This window comes from Temnothorax americanus, unplaced genomic scaffold, assembly GCF_048541705.1.
Source record: "Temnothorax americanus isolate GAGA-0224 unplaced genomic scaffold, ASM4854170v1 Scaffold6, whole genome shotgun sequence".
Classification (NCBI taxonomy): domain Eukaryota; kingdom Metazoa; phylum Arthropoda; class Insecta; order Hymenoptera; family Formicidae; genus Temnothorax; species Temnothorax americanus.
In genome coordinates, this window is record NW_027509751.1 from 5,725,742 (window position 1) to 5,743,809 (window position 18,068).

Here is an 18,068-nt window from a genome sequence, read left to right on the forward strand (position 1 = left end):
AAAAGAGAGGGAGAGAGCAAGAGAAAAAGAAAAAGAGAAAAACAGTGAAGAAAACAGAGCGAGGAGGTGCGCGATCGGCAGGACAGCATCCGTGTCCAGTCGGATGATCCTTTGATCTTTCGATCAGTTGAAACCTCTCGCGGCGCAATCGAAGGCGGCATTCAAAATCATTTGAATCGATCGATCGATCGATCAGAGAAAATGGAAATTTTTATTACGTAATCTAGATAAATAAATGTAATTAAATATTGTATGGATTCCATCGCGTAGACAAATTGTTTCACCTTTCGACTGATGCAACGAGAGGTAAAAAAAGATAGTAAGAGCTCGAGTAAAAGTGTGACGATAAGATACGGTGTTAGTGTTCGATCGAGCAGACAGTCAAGACAGGAAACACATTCAGCGTAGTATGTTTCGAGCGTGTGTGCTATTCGGAGAAATCTCGCGTCTCCTCGGCGATCGGGCCCGCGATCTGTCGATCTGCCTTGATCGGGTGATACCTTCTCGAGCAAATCGATAGTCTGCTGGAGGTCCATGCCGAAGTCAATAAATGTCCACTCAATGCCCTCGCGCTTGTATTCCTCCTGCTCGAGGATGAACATGTGGTGGTTGAAGAACTGCTGCAACTTCTCGTTGGTGAAGTTGATGCACAGCTGCTCGAAGCTGTTGAACTGCTCGACCGAGTAGCGCAGCGGAGTGGACGGGGGACCCATGCGTACGGGGGGTTTAAGCGAAGAACAGAGAAAAAAGAAACAGGTGGAAACAGCCCGTCATTAGTGCTGCCTGATGACGCGAGTGGAGAACGTTCGACCGATGACTTCGACCCGTAACTTTCATCGTTCGATTCCGGGGCAAACAGAGGGAGGAGTAACCGGGGTAGGGTGTCAGGGTGCACTCGATGTGCCCTTGAGGATTTATTCTTAAATGTGCGATAAACTCGAAAAATTTCAAAAAATATTTAAATCATTTTCAAGATTCCCCTAATTAGAAACATTAAGTAATGACATGTTTAAACATCAAAATCTTTGAATAGAATTATTTAAGATCGTAATTAAATATTACACACGCGTGAATAACAATTAACCTCAATTGTATATAAATAATTAAATTTATATAATTATGTTGATAAATCTCATTATTGAGTTTGAATAAAAATAACTAGCTATGGTTTTCAAGTTCGTCGCACGAATCGAAAAGACACTCGCTTGTGTCGTTATGTGGTAAATTAAAAATGATATCGTGATGAACACTGTACAGTCTGTGTTAGCTAAGTTTACCTAAATAGAATTTAATTAAGTGGGTAAACTTTCAAAGATGAATTTTAGGATCGACACTCAATGTGCCTTTGTATGGGGCCGGGGGGGGGGGGGGGGAGAACACAATCGCTGGATCCATTATTTATCATTGAGAGTTAACCATCATTTTCCAAACAAGCTAATTTCTTAATTTTAATATATAATTACCTCGTATCTAATTTTTATTCTAAAACTCGTTGATTAATGTCACGCTGAACGGTGTATTTCTTAATCATCGAGCTCTCAAATTTTTAACAGGTTGACATTCAGTGCTCGTCGCGGAAGCTTTACTGAAGTCTGATAATATTATTATACAATTACAATATGTCAATCGTAATTGATTCGGCACAATAAGTTTATATCAATAAGCTTCGTTGATACGCCGAATGTTTTTTTCTCTTTTTCACTTCACGGTTCGTCCCGGTCTCTTCAGGATTGCGAACCGGACCCGCGCGGTGGATCGTCGAAGACAATGATGTTTGATTGTCGCTCAATCCGTTGAACGATTTCGTGGAAATGTTTCACGGGCACAATATTAGTGCCGTTGGGGATGTGACGGGACATCATCAAGGGGCAAAGAAAGGGAAAGAGTGACTCAGATACCCGTATTAAAAGTACCTTCGGAAGACTTGCGATCGGCATCTTCGTCATCCTCGAAGAGCCGGAGAGATTGCAATAGAGACATAAGCGTGAAAACCAGGTTAACATTAACCGGGGAAAGCAACACTGATAGCTTATAATTCTTGCGAAGTTTCCGTAAATCGGTTCGCTCAAGCTCGCTCGATGTCTCGCTCATTCGTCGTCCGTGGGGTCGATCAACTCCCAGGGTGCCGGATCGATGTGTTTCAAACCTTGGATTCGGAATAACTGACAATACCTTCTCGATCAGCTCGATACAAGCTAGCAAGTCCATGCCGAAATCAATGAACACCCAATCGATGCCCTCCTTCTTGTACTCCTCTTGCTCGAGAACGAACATATGGTGGTTGAAGAATTGCTGCAATTTCTCGTTGGTGAAGTTGATGCAGAGTTGCTCAAAGCCGTTGTACTGCCATTTTTTTGCATTTGCATAATGCGTAGGCGTGGGAACGAGAATGGGGACAGAAGACGGTAGATAGCCGAACAGAATGAAGTGGAGGAAAGAGAAAGAGAGGGAGAGAGAGAGACAAAAATCATTATCAGTGAGACAAATACTCCGACAGAAATACAGAATCAAATAAGTGTGTCATATGTGTGTTAAGTCTAATATTTCTAATTTTTTTTTAAATTTTGATATTTGAGAAAGAACAAAATGTATTACTCGGAAGATTGTCACATTTGATTTTAATTTGTAAATAAATTTTTCAAATAAATCGAGTAAATTTTCTCGTTTTTTTACTCGTTTTCAATGACATAATTCTTATTTTTAAAATATAATTTTTATGATATTTGATGAGAAATTCTCATAATTTCTCACAAAACTATATGAGTGATAAAAAATATGTTTACGCAAACCAATATTACTTCCTTTTAATTCAAAATCGATATATTCCTCGGCAAAAATTAGACTGTAGAAGATTTTGGCATTAATATTTTTGATAAAATTTTGCCTTTGACGTAGAGGAGGGAAGTAGAACTAGCCTAAGCGGAATACGATAGGAATGCTTGCTTCTCGAAAGCGCTACGTGCGACCGAAACCGCAGGATCCAAAAATGATACAAAAAGAAAGAAAGGAGAGAGTAGGATCAGGGATGAATATAAATGATTAACGATAAAAAAAACAGTGGACGATCACTTTGTTTTTGGGGTAAGCGTTAGAGTAGCGGTGTCCTCTGATCCGTGATAAATCGTCAGGGATATCCGCGTGCTTAGTAACTATTTCAATTCTCGTATCATGTCATTCGTTCGTTATTCAGCCTTGAGCTACTTCGTTCTTTTTTGCTTCCGGCCGTGCCCGTCTGTCTGGGTTTTTACTAGCCAGGAATCGATCGATCCGTCTTAATGTACCTTCTCGATCAGATCGATACATGCGAGCAGGTCCATGCCAAAATCTATGAAGGCCCACTCAATGCCCTCCTTTGTATATTCTTCTTGTTCAAGGACGAACATGTGATGGTTGAAGAACTGCTGCAGCTTCTCGTTGGTGAAGTTGATGCAGAGCTGTTCGAAGCTGTTGAACTGTTCAAGAGCAAGAAACAGGCATGCGTATGTGTATGTCATTTTCTCTTTTTTTTCCTTCTTGAACACTTCTCTTTCGTGTTTCTTTTGTGTCCTGTTTCTTTTAAGGAATTTCTTACACACGGTTGGAATTATAAAATTACCCGAAGTTTCGTTTTAAGATGGTTTTAACGTACGTAAAAATATTCTAGATAAAGTTGTTTTCTGATGTAACTGATAACACACATTAAAAGAATAATCTTCTTCACCAAAATTTAAGATAGGGTATAATTCTATCATTTAATTAATATTATATTATTTATTTTTTTTCTACTAATTGTAAGATTATTGTAAAATTGATAAAAAAAAACAAATTCAAATTCTATTGTCGATCGAAACTTCGGGCTGATCAAAGTCTCATTAGAAGGAATTTTCTTACAGAGCACTTAATACGAAATCGGTGGTGTAGCGCACCGTTTATCGCTGGGACGGATTGGTATCAATCGCATCGCGACCTAGCACGAGGTCGTTCTTTCAGGGTTCAAACTTATCATGTCAGAGAATGTTCCACTGTCTCGATTTGTGTCCAGGATATTGGTCGATTCATTCGTAAAACAGAACACGGAATAATATCAAACAAAATTAAAAAATACGAGATTATGCTAAATTCAAAGTCAATTGAAAATGTATCTTATTTGTTCATCCGATCTTTTTTGTCGAAATATCGTTAATAATCTGGACAATTTGTAGATTTTTTCAGATAGTATATAAGACGTCGGATCATACAAACAATAAAACAATAAATACATTTAATCTGTATAATAAATACAAATATATCCGTGTACGATTTTAGTTTTGAACTTTTGTTAGTCAGTTCTCGTGTCTGTGACCAGATGTCTATATGAATGCTAAGTATACAGGGTCTAACAGTATTAGTCTACGGCCAACAACTACTGCCGTTACCAACTCTGTCAATTACATCAATAGGAAAACCACCGTAAAAGGGTGACACGATGCTGCACGATCCTGACCGTCCTGTTTGCTAAATGGACAGTTAAACGTACGTAATTAAACGTGCGTAATTTAAAAAAAAGGAGGGGCAGGGTATAGACGAGTGGTTAATCATCTCTACGTCATGTTTACTTTGCGTGAAGTCCACTGTTTCGATGGTGATAATGATGACAATGAATGTCCCTTCGACGAATGAAAAAAATTATCCCTTTACCTGCACGCTGTCCCACTTTGAACCAGATAGAGCGAATGAGCGTTTGTCGGGGAATCTAAGAGCATCTAAGAGCATTCTCGATAAAAGGATCCCTATCTAATCAGAGAAATTCCGCTACTTCTATGGAGGCGTGCAGAAATATTCGGGGCAATCGAAGAGGGATTTTTCGAAATCATGCGCTTCTCAGGAAAACAAATAATACAATAATTTATAATTAATCATATTAAAACTAAAATAATATTAATTTTCTCCCTTTGCTTTTTTATGTTAATTGATAATATCATAAATAATAAAATTGCGAGAATATTAATACAAATTACTCATGACATCCAATAAAAATTCACAGTTCGTTCAGGGCAGTACGGAATCATTCAGGAGATCAACGGAGTCCAAAACTCACAATATCCAGTTAAATTTCACAATATCCCAAAAGGGACAATTAAGGAATCGTTGATAAAATTACTCAATAAAAATAAAATTCTCCCATTTAAAATACAAATTCATTCAGGGGTCTAACTAAGGTCTAAGTTTACGTTTAGAAGGTTTATGGCAACCTCCAAGGGACGATGATACATATCTAAGGAGAGGAATACAGTCTATGAAGATCTAAATCAATCCTTTGGAGAAATTCATACTTCATCGAGATTAACGACAAGATTAACGTGCGGGACCTAAAAAAGATTTATAGACCTCCTAGGGAGATCGAAAAAACGAAAGGGTGGAGGGCGGATCGATCGTTCACCTTCTCGATCAACTCGATACAAGCTAGCAAGTCCATGCCAAAGTCAATGAATTGCCAGACGATGCCCTCCTTCTTGTACTCCTCTTGCTCGAGGACGAACATGTGATGATTAAAGAACTGCTGCAACTTCTCGTTGGTAAAGTTGATGCAGAGCTGCTCGAAGCCATTATACTGCGAGATACCGGGGTAACGAGATATATGATTACGGGCTTTCAGAGGAGATTTCTCGGCGACTCGTTCGACCGGAGGAGTTCGTGAGACGCTTCGTGAATCACGATTCACTTCTCGTCACGCTCGATTTTGAGTATCTTTCTTTCCTGTTTTACTTCGTCGTAGAGGAAAGTGAAGTATGGGACGCGCGAAAGTGCGAAGAGTTCTTCGCACCCTCGGTTTCTTCTTCTTCCGTGTGTATTCGATTATATTTTCGTTCACGTCGACGATTCGAAAGTTTCGCAAGCATTTACTTTCTGTATCTTATAATTCTTTTTTTTTTATATTATACAGAGACCACCGAAAAAACTATATAATAATGGTAAAAAAATTATTTCCGGTAATTCTTGATATTAAATATTTAGACAATTAAAATGCAAATAAATTTGATCAATTAAAATTCACCTGAAATTAAATTTGCCATCGTAAAACTTAGTTTGCAAGAATCGTTTATCTTTAACTGCAATTTGCGTTTTTTAATTTAATTGTGTAAAATATAGATAGAAAATACTGTTTTGTCATTATGCAAAATTTTTTAGGGTACCTTGTATAAGACAAATTATTAATTTTTTAATTATTCGAAAAGTCTAATTGACGACAAAATAACAGAATGTAAATTATTGAAATTTTTGCGAGAATTTTGGGCAAAAATCGTCGACGGTCACGTTGCATATATGCATATATGTGTGTCTATGTATTTGTGGTTCGCGGCTCGGGGGAAACTTACGTCGAAGATCTCGAAACCGGCGATATCCAGTACACCGATAAAGTGCTGCCTCTTCTGCTTGGTGTCCAGGGTCTCGTTACACTTCTTCACCAGCCACTTGAACACCCTGTCGAACATCGCCTTCGACATGGCGCCCACGGAATAGGCTACTTGATCCTTGTTACGACCCTGGGTGACGAACTCGTTACCGACCTTGATCCTTGGCTTCAGCAAGTTCTTGTAAAGATCGGCACAGTCGCAGCCAAGCAGTTTAGCCACGCGCTCACCTTCCTGAAGTGCAAAACATGATTTTTTTTGCAGCGATTATTGCTTCTCATTACGCCAAAAGAACAACGAAATGACGATAGCGTTTTGACAAAAATATATTTCAATGCCTGTAACTCTTGACTGAAGAAAAACACATATTTCAGCATATATACTATAAAAAAAAAGAAATGTAGGAATATCTATAATTGTGTGAAAATGAAGTTTGAGAAAATTGATTACGCGCCCGTACATGTTTTAATTTTTTCTGTTTAAAGGATCGAGAAGAGAATCCCAAAAAATGTTTAAAAACGTTTTAAATTACAGAAATTGTTTTAGAATCTTTTTTGGGATAAAAACGGTATATTTAGAAATTTGAGGGAAAATGACTTCGTAGCTCTACAGGGTGTTGGTTTGGATTAGTCTTCTTAATTAGAAAATTACTTTCTATAAAAAGAAAAGACAAATAAATCAAAACCTATATTAAATCGTTATATTAATGATAATTATGGTCTCTAGTAGTTCAAGTAGTTCTCCAGTAATACAAAGGTACGTACTTCAGTGCCATCAGCTTCAGCCTGTTCCTCACGACCCCTTTGCTTGAATTTCATGCCACCCATGTGCATGACGGCCGCGGTGATCTTGTAGATGTTATCCTTCTCTTCCTGAGTGAAGCCCAGCACGTCGAAAGCTTGCTGTTATCGAAAAAAAGCCCCGTTAAACCATCGTCTTGCCGATGTTCTCGCGTCAGAGATTGTTCTAATTACGAGGAGTTGATTCGCGAAAAACGTTATAAATTTTTCAAACATATTTTACACGTCTTTTGTCGTTTAGAATTCTGTGTCAAAATTTTATCAGAGACGAAAAACCGAGCGATATATTTATTGGCGAATTCAGAGATCCTGGGATATAATTAATAATACTATATAATTGTTCATTTGCGATTCAAATTCAGAAAAGGGATCATCGGAAAAAAGAACGACGATCCCTAATCACTCCTCTGATGATTCTCGTTATCAATTTCGATAAACTTACATGTACGATCGAGGATTAGTGGAAAAACAAGGACAACACAAACGCTCCCAAGCACAATGAACTATCAATATAACTTATGTTATAAATCGTTCGGCTATATATGTGCGTGGAAACTGTATAAGAAAGAAAAGAGAAAGAGAAAGAGAGAAAGAAAGTCAGCGTGGCGTAAAGCTCGGTTTCACCACAGTGTCAATTAAAATTAAATTATTTTACGAGCGATTGAATAACTTATTTTTGTTTAAAAAAAAAATGGAAATTCTGACATTGTATAAGAATGTTTCCAAAACATTCTCTAATTTTGTAACTTTATTTTTTTAAGCTCTTGAATTTGACGACTATCAATTATTGCAATCGTAGATCAATTAATTCCTAATTACTAATTGAACCAGGATTAAAATTAATCGATCGTAAAAATTCAACTTTAATCGCGAATCAATCGCTTTCTCGTTTGTTTCCAGTTGTATAATTCTGTCGACTGATGTTGGTGAAACCGACCAGAAGCGAAGCTCGTTTTTGCAGCAATAGCCGAAAAGCGGAAGCGAAGCTCGTGTTACGTGGCGATAGCTTCTTTTTTTTAAACTCCGGGTGTCAACGCGAATTAACACCGCCTACGTAATCTCTCAAGATCACGAAGTGCTAGAAAAAGAGTAAGAAGCTAGAAGAAGAAGAAGAAAATACGAAGAAGAAGACAAAATTGTGAGCTTGATCTCTAAATCGCACTCGTCGCAAACTGCCTTCTTTGTGGTAAAGAAGTTTTCAGGGTCAGCCTGAACAATTCCTCGCGATTTTGATTCCAACCCTCTCGTTGTTTTGAGGGGCAGCTTGGATCTTCTTCACGAAATTCAATGTCGCACTCGATCGATGAAGAAACGCTTGCTCGAGCTGCGTCTCTAATCAAATCTATCAAAGTTCAACTTCAACCTCTGTGAAAACGGAACTTCTCACAGAAGCAGTAACTACTGTAGAAAGGGAAGGGGCGGAGGAGTCAATTACTACGGAGTTGCAAACTACTGGGACATGATATTCGAAATAATGCTGAATCTTTGATCGAAATCGAGATGGTAGAGAACTTCTTTTGAGACTTCTTAAATTGCTCCAAGTTAAATAACTGGAGTAGGGTAACAAAGGGGGGAAGGGGGGAGGGGCAATACTACTACCAGAAGAGAACTCGAAAATATTGTACATAGTAGTTGCGCAGAAATCGATAATGCAACAACAATCCATCTATAAAAATTTGATCACATACATACGTAATATGTAATTTAATTTTATATCTTTAATTTCAAATTTCTAAATATATAACATTAAACTTTGTTTATAAAAATTATTAATATAAAGAACGTGTAATAAAAGTAAAGTTAAGTTAAGTAACGAGTTTATACGAGAGATACTAATTTTGTGTTGAAAATATAACATCAATTTCATCAAATTTTTAGACTTGTTTAAGTGTCCAAATCAATTAATAAATTAAAATAAATATTTCCAATCTGTTTACTTTGATATTTTTGCATCAAAAAATAAAAGATAAAAAATATCAAAAACAATATTAAACATATTAAATATTAAGGTTAAATATATTAAATTAATGTTATTAATTATTATATCATTAGATATCCAACGATTAAGTTTATTTTTAAGAACAATCTAATTTAAAAACAATTAATAATAAAAAAATTATTGAACTTTATATATAAAAGAACTAATAATCTTACAGTAATTTCTAAAAATATATTGTTGCTCATTATCGTCCGCATTTGTATAAACCAATATCTGGGGCAGAAAAACAACAACGACGTCAATCTTCAAAAACTCACAACAAAAATTTATCTTTTCAATACTAACAAATCCTTATCGTTTTATTATTAAATTTTATTATGACTATTATTTTTTGATCTATTAATTAAATATTCAGACATCTTGATCGACGTCGCTGAGTAGATGAGTGGATTTATATAATCCATATGATCTAAAGATACAAGATCGAACTTTTACAGGGGCGAAAGAGGGGCATCTTTTTTACAACCAGGGCGATATCTAAGGACTTACGTCCGTCAGCAAACATTCCTCGCCATCGTCGACGTTGGGGATCGTGATTTTTCCTTGGGACACGTTGACATAGTCGTATATGTTGTTGGACAAGTAACACATATCTGTGAAACATTTCGGAAAATAAAGTTGCAGTTTAAGAATTTGTTTCAGTCTCAATCTCGTTTCTGAGAATCCTCGCAATCTGGCTCTCGATCCATCCTTGGTCAATCAGCGGTCGTCGACTTGCAACGCCAAGAGTTGATCGCCAAATCAATTGTGCTGTCAATTTCTGAGACTCAAAGATCCATCGCGAGAGAAAAGCCTTCGCCTATATCTTCTCCAAAAAGATTCTTAAAGATTTAAGTCTTAGATTTTTATAATAAGAAGAGAAATAGGATCGTAACGATAAACAATCAATTTAGTAACAAAGCCATGCGATCCAAGCCTAGGTCTTTTTGGCAGCACCATATTGGTTTCTGTATGCATATATACTATATATGTATATATATATATATATATATATATATATATATGTATATATATACATATAAATTTTCCAAACCACTGCGCGCCGATTAAATTTTCGGACTTAAAACACAGTAATTGTTAGAATTAAAAACCTCTTCCCGCACCCGGAATTAAATCGACTCGATTTAATTATCTAAAAACTGTAAAGAAATTTATTGCAAAAAATATTACCTTAGCCAGGGTTCGAACCTGGAACCTCCCTCATTCCGTGTAGGGCGTCGTACCAATTCGACCACCGAGGCATGTGGCAACATTCATTGCAATAACCGGTTAATAATAGTTTGAAACGTCTTTTTCAGGCGACGTAAATAAATATTATTAATAAGAAGAGAAATAGAATCGTAACGATAAACAATCAATTTAGTAACAAAACCATGCGATCCAAGCCTAGGTCTTTTTGGCAGCACCATATTGGGGTTTCTGTATGCATATATACTATATATATATATATATACATATAAATTTTCCAAACCACTGCGCGCCGATTAAATTTTCGGACTTAAAACACAGTAATTGTTAGAGTTAAAAGACCTAGGCTTGGATCGCATGGCTTTGTTACTAAATTGATTGTTTATCGTTACGATCCTATTTCTCTTCTTATTATTTATTTACGTCGCCTGAAAAAGACATTTCAAACTATTATTAACCGGTTATTGCGATGAATATTACCACATGCCTCGGTGGTCGAATTGGTACGACGCCCTACACGGAATGAGGGAGATTCCAGGTTCGAACCCTGGCTGAGGTAATATTTTTCGCAATAAATTTCTTTACAGTTTTTAGATAATTAAATCGAGTCAATTTAATTCCGGGTGGGAAGGGGTTTTTAATTCTAACAATTACTGTGTTTTAGGTCCGAAAATTTAATCGGCGCGCAGTGGTTTAAAAAATTTATATGTATATATATATAGTATATATGCATACAGAAACTAATATGGTGCTGCCAAAAAAACCTAGGCTTGGATCACATGGTTTAGATTTTTATATATTTAATAACACAACATATTTTCTAGAAAAATGTTTCTTTAATTTTCTCGAATAACGATAGCTCTTTTAAAAACTTTGGATAATAATTTAAAAGAAATAATTCTCTCATGATTTTATAATAAAAAACTTTCTTATTTAACATTAATCCAAATTTAAAAATATATATCTTTCGCTTTTGTTATTAAGATTATAGCTTTGGGGTTTAAAGAATTCTTGGAATTTTTCCATTTAACAAAAAAGATTTTTTTGGACGACGATTGAGTCTTGAAAGAGCGGAAAAAGACGAAGAGATTGCTACGACATTTGCGAGCGCGCTTTTTCAAAGGCCTGGCATATACGGGTCGGGCGATAATAGTGAGATGGGCGTATCGGGGAGCGGGTAAACGGGGGCGATAAGTTTCTTGGAAGAGAACATTTCTTCAGTGTGAGAAAGTCTCGCGCTCCCAATCTCCCCGCGCCCCGATTGCGGCGGCAGGCAGCTATCGCAGGCGGGGAGCGAGGGGGGTGGCGAATTCTCGGCCAAACTTCAGCATCACCTTGCTCGTTCCATGATACGAAAAGCAGACAAATAATTTTTATCTACATAAGCTACACTAAAGTTTAAAATTAAGCTATCCGAATAAAAAAAATAAAGGTTTAATTATTTTTAAATACTGCAGCTTTGTAAATTAATTATGTAACAATTAAAATAATCGACTTCAATCGTTTTTGAACAGTATAATCACAGTTATCTCTTTTTTTCTCTCACTAAGATTTTTAATATATTTCTTCGGCAATAAGAAATGGATCTAATACGAGTTAATATTATTGTTAAACAATTTCATAAAAAATCACAAGGGAGTCTGAATTTCGCCGAGGCTCGAAGACACCCTGGGGCTGGACTTACGTCCGTTGCTTCCATATCTTCGCCGTCGTTGACTCCCGGAATTCTGGTTTTACCCTGGCTAATGTACCAGTAGTCGCCGATTCGGTTGCTCAGCATGGTCATTTCTGTATTAGTTCGTTCATTTTTCTCTATCGACGCTTGATTTCGTGATCGGCAAGCGAGCGATCGTGACCATCGTCGACATTCTAAGTCTAATTCTAAGTTTTGATTTTCGTAAATTATTACGAAATAAGTAGCGAATAATTTTACTAACGATTGAATCGGCCAATAATTACTTATAGAAACAACAGATAGAATGAATTTGGATACTTTGGATCGAAAAGTGACTTGTGTCGTCGATGCTCGCAACAGAAAAAAACAATAGCAAGTTATTGGCGGCGAGTACTCGCTGAAAAAAAAATGATAGTGCGATAGAGAAGAAGAAAAGTAGAGAAGAGAAAAAAATACAGAGAAAAGAAGGTGAGAAGTTATAGTGATATACAGATGTCTGCATATGATGCTGTAAGAATATGTCCGGTTAATCACGTGGCGCATTGAAGAGCTGCAATAAAAAGAGCGAAGAGAAAAAGACAGAGAAAGAAAGAGAGAAAGAGAGGGAGAGAAACATTGAAAAAAGTACAGATAGCACGTAAGAAGAGATAATAGCACAGATAAACATCTTTGTGTAACAAAATACAGGATATGTAAGTAGAAGCCGACACAAAAATTCAAAGTGTACGGAAAAGGATCGTCACTCGGCGTAGTATTCAATGAGCGATGACACTTTTCCGGAAGCGGTCGCTATACGGGAAGGCGACAATTACGTACACAGAGGAGCTAGTGCTTAGAGAATTGGACCAGCGAGCTTCAAAAAGAGAGATTTGTGTGCAAGTGAAACTGTCGTAACTATACCAATTTCAGAAACAGACATGATTAACATATAGATAAATAACTTTAAAAACTGTCTTCTTTTACAGAAGAGCATGAGAAATCTGATAAAATACAACGACACGTAAAAAAAAAGTGGAGATATTATTAAGAATGTGTTAAATAATTCTTTATAAAGAATATAAAAAGTCTAAACAAAAAGTGATAACTTTTAAAAATCCATTAAATTCCTCTTATCTCAAAGGAATATCTTTTGCTGGCGCAATCACTGACGCCGGCTGGTCCAGGTCGTTGCACTTACATCGGTAACCAAAAGCTCTTCGCCGTCATCGAGGCCGGGAATCGTCGTTTTGCCTTGCGATACAAAGTAGTAGTCGGTGATGTTGTTGGACAGCAGACACATCTCTACAGGGTGACCGGATAGAAAGAAAGAAAACATGCGGGTGGTTAAAACAATCGATGGCGGGCCATGTTTTCTGGTGGCTTTCCATCGTACTACCTAAAGGGGAGTCGTATCTACAGGGTATCTATGAACCTTTGCGAGTCCGCGGGTTCTCTCTGTGTCAAATTGAAGGAAACACTGCTGGGGAGAAGGCAACATCAAAGAGGTGCCACCTGTGGTCATCAGGGGTTCATCAGCTCGATGAAGAAACTATCAAAATGCCTGCGTCCTCTTCAAACAATGTTACTATTTATTTATTTATTTACATTATGAATTCATACACTGCGATATTTTCTAATAATAAAATCAATTAAATTTAGATCAAAAAGAACTTTTTTAGAACTTTTAAAAAGTCTGCTTTTATTTCTAATTATACATTTCTGAAAAATATTTTGTTCTAAATTCCTCGTCAATTTTATGAGTGTACTTTATCGGATTTTCAGGAAATAAAAGTTTCTGAAATTTGGACACCAGTTTTGAAATAGTTTCTTCGTCCACGATGTCAACGTTTGGTACTCAGAATACTACATTAAAAATACGTTTCTACGGTATAGCTCTGCAAAATACCGCTACTCCTTTTGCGGATTACGCCTTGCTAGGAGAATAAAATTATATACAATGGGTCCCAGCTCTTTCTCTCACGCCGGAGAGATCTATTATACTACTGTACACGCTATTCTACGAGAGATACGTGCCTATTGTCGAATTTCTATTTTAAAATAATAATTCTGTTCCATTTTTCTTCGGAGAAAATAAAGCCAAGTAATCTTAAATAAAACTTATTTCAATCGAATAAGAATTTCTTTAATTTAAAATTTTTTCAGCAACATTAGATTTTAATTTAATTATATTTAATCTAATTTTTTTTAAAAATTATATTAATTTAAAATTAGAAAACTAATTTAAAAAATTGAAATTATTTCAAAATTATAAATTCCTCAATTTGAAATCTTCTTTTATCGATTAAAATTTTAGCAAGCTTGTCAAAATCTTGTACATTTCTTTACTTCGAAGCTATTCATGAAACCAAGTGTGATTAAATTTTTTTTCTATTTAAAATTGTTAATAAAAATAGACGTTAACAGTAAACGCAATATAAAACTACCAGTGAATGTTAAATCACATAATCCAAAATACAATCGAGAAAATCGACCTCGATAGACACGTTTCTCCCACAATATCCCGTTCTGAAGGCGTTACGTATTGCCCGCTACAATTCCTCCAGGGAACGTGATATACAGTTAATCCAAGAAAACCACCAACTGTAGCCAGGAATCGAGTCTAAGGTTTCATACAAGGATAGTAAAGGTAAACACAAGAATCCTGCGATAATCGTCATCGTCAGGTCCTTACGTCGGTCAGCAGACACTCCTCGCCGTCGTCGACGTTCGGGATCGTTGTCTTGCCCTGAGATACGAAGTAGTAATCCTGGATGTTGTCCGATAGGAGACACATGGCTGTGTGGAATGAGGATAATTCGACAGTGAGAAACTTTGCTGACGCGCGGGAAGGAAAGAGGGCGACCCTCCGGGCGATTACACCCCCGGATCATTCACGCGCGAAACCTTTCTTATCTTCCAGGCTCCGCAGCACCTGTCTCATCTTTCCGATCTGATCTCGTTATCAGCGAGAATAGTCGCGAACGCTCCGGAAAATAATCGCTACCTCGAGAAAATTAATGTATTATCTCTGCCTGGAGGATGGTTAATCATATATATCTACATTTAATCTAGCAAAAACAATTCATTTTTTTATTGATAATATTGTTGTTTTACTATTGATATTGCACAATATGTGCAATTTCTCATGTATAAATAACTGTGTTAATCTTTTCATTTTTCTCGAGGTAGCAATAATTTGTCAATTATGATCCTAGGACAAGAATATAATCGATGCGCGAATCCTGTTTGGATTTAATTTTCTTTCTCGCGGAATATTAATGATCTTACCCTTCAGTCCCTTGACTGATCCGGACATTATCTGATAGAAGATGTGGTAAGAACGCTCGAGGGTTTGTTGAGAGATGACACGAGCCTTCTCCAGCAGATCTATGGGGAAAAAGAAGAATATTATTTTAAATATATACTTTACATGAAGAAGCATAATATATTTTACGTCTGTAGAAAAAGTTCTATAAAAAGATTCACAAATATCTACAAAAAAAAAAAGAATATATAATGCCATTTCTTGTAAAGATATGAAAAGAGCAAATTTTAATTAAGACTGTAATAATTAAAAAATCAGTTTTGCATACAAGTAGTTTTTAAAATAAAAATTAATGGTGCTTGTTGATAATTGAATGAAATAATTTCTTCTTACGGCGAAGAAATAATTGTGCGAAAAAAGACATCGTCGCGCATACATTGTCGTTTATAGCGCAAAGATTGAGCAAGAGAATCACGACGATGACGCGAGCGGATTTTAAGCCAAACGGTACGAAATGGAGCGGTCGCGCAAAAATAACCGGGCGCAATTGAAGAACGGTGGACGGTGTAAATCGCGAATCGACGCCAACTGCGCCTCTCGGAGGCGTGCGTTTGCGTCGCGACGATAATAAACGCGTTCGCCTTCCGTCACCTTGACTTGACTACTAAAACGCCGGACGTGATTAATTGCGTAAAATTAACAACGTGCGTGACGATTTCTTTTTCCGGGATATGAGTCGACCGCGACGTCGCAATTCGAAAATATGTCGTGTGAGATACTCACACGTCTCGATATCGGCACCGGCCAGTTTTCCGGAAGGACCGAAGTGAATACGGATGAATTTACCCTGTTCGAGATGAAACGGAAGCACAATTAATCCATCTGATTAAACGAGCGATCTTTTGACTATTATAAGCTTTCGGACACGGTCGACGATCTGTCGTCGTAAACAACATTTCCTATTTCTAACCAAGTGTTCCTACATTCTTGGATTGAAATAGATGCGACAAAAAATCTGGTATAACAAAATTAAGATAATAGTATCAAAATAATAAAATAGTAATTGCACATAATTATACAATTATAATAACATATTAATTTATATAGTAATTTTTATATTAATATATAAATTACTTTAATATAATTATAAATTAAGAGATCCACAATAATTTCGCAACTAGCTGTTTTCTATTTCACTTAGGTCTCTTGAATCGTTATTGGACTTCCCCGCAATTATTCATCTCGACCAAATATAGTAATGGCTATTTTATCCTATTGAACGCTTCGTATATGAAGCGCGTTAAAATAGAAACACTTACGAAACGAGAGGAGTTATCGTTACGGACGGTCTTGGCGTTACCAAAGGCCTCCAGGACAGGGTTGGTCTGGACGACCTGGTCCTCCAGAGAGCCCTTCTTCTGACTTCCTGTGTCGTCCTTTTCTTTTTTGGTCGAGGCGCCGACGGTGGCGAAGTACGCGATTACCTTCTTCGTATTCTCAGTCTTTCCGGCACCAGACTCACCGGTGATCAACATAGATTGGTTCTCGCTGTCTGTCGGGAATGAGAGATGCACAGATTTCACATAAAATGACATAAAAATCAACAAAAAATTGTGTCTCTTACAAATCAATATCTCCTCTAAAAAAAGAACATGACTGCTCTATGTAATAATTCATTTAACTAAGAAAAATTAATGTAGTTTAATTGTTATTAGGATAATCAAATTAAATGTTTAGATTTTTTCGGAAGTAAACAATTTTTCTCAATGGTATTTTAATGTTGCATTGTAATTAATACTGTTTCATAATTATGGCTTTTTACGTACTGGTGAGCATGTTGACGTAGGCTCCATCAGAAATGGCGAAAATGTGCGGCGGCACCTCGCTACGCCTCTTACCACGGTACAATTTGGCGCATCTATGGGTGTACACGGGGAATCTTTTGTAGGGATTAATAGCCACGCAGAACAGGCCGGAATAGGTCTGGAAAGGTAAACGATTTAAAGATCATTTAAAGATCGATCGAGTCGAGGCTTCGAGTAACGTTCCGTGGCTTGGCCAGTCTTTGTGGTTCGCCAGGACAAAACATTTCTCAATTCTCGGTTTTCGTGCGATCTGTCTCGTTGGACGAGATCCAATGATAACGTGCACAAGAAATCGCAGACAGATTCCAGTTATTCGAGCTTCCTGAACTCGGTAAAGAGGATTATATATATCACGCACAATCGACGTGACTTACGAATACAATATGAAAGGGTAAAATTTAAATGTTATAGACTTCTAATTGATTCCTTCAATTATAACAAAAATATAATGAATTATAATGAATAAAATAAAATCATAAATTTTTTTATAGTTTTGAATATTATAATTCTAGAGAAAACTTTTTTCTCCAATTAAATCGTATAATATTATATGATATATGAAATTATTCGTATAATAACATAATTGGAATTTTATCTCAAATTTCAAATAGCTGAAATTTGTCTGTAAAATACTTCGTCGATAGTGCCTGATTATTTCTTTGTCCAAACCTCCACAAAAATTATTATATATAAATTGATATTATTTATAAAGCTCATAAAATTTTTTTGAGTGCAAAAAAAAATTAGCAAATATAATTTAATTCTATTTACTGTAACTCACACATTATACAAATATTAATTCGTTTTACATTAATATGACGAAATAATCCAGCAATATCGACGACATCGGCTGTATTTCGATATTCACTGCCAGTACTGAAAGTCTATAGTTTACATCACGTATATTATAGACTTTTAGTACTGGC

At 36.4% G+C, this 18,068-nt stretch overlaps 1 protein-coding gene across 21 annotated transcripts in view; it reads right to left on the reverse strand.

Moving 5' to 3' along the window:
* Mhc (myosin heavy chain) overlaps positions 1–18,068 on the reverse strand; it is a 50,650-nt gene that overhangs the window by 23,335 nt on the left and 9,247 nt on the right. For 6 of the 21 annotated variants that reach the window (XM_077420507.1, XM_077420512.1, XM_077420509.1 and 3 more), the window contains 8 exons: positions 17,104–17,260; positions 16,597–16,829; positions 16,061–16,124; positions 15,301–15,399; positions 13,211–13,314; positions 7,136–7,273; positions 6,336–6,605; positions 3,282–3,452 (listed from right to left, as the gene is read on the reverse strand). In XM_077420507.1, coding sequence (XP_077276633.1) covers positions 3,282–3,452; positions 6,336–6,605; positions 7,136–7,273; positions 13,211–13,314; positions 15,301–15,399; positions 16,061–16,124; positions 16,597–16,829; positions 17,104–17,260 — 1,236 coding nt within the window. Of the gene's footprint in view, positions 1–500; positions 672–2,172; positions 2,344–3,281; positions 3,453–5,398; positions 5,570–6,335; positions 6,606–7,135; positions 7,274–9,659; positions 9,764–13,210; positions 13,315–14,704; positions 14,809–15,300; positions 15,400–16,060; positions 16,125–16,596; positions 16,830–17,103; positions 17,261–18,068 lie in introns of all 21 variants that reach the window. The other 15 variants (XM_077420519.1, XM_077420516.1, XM_077420515.1 and 12 more) reach the window with 7 other exon arrangements.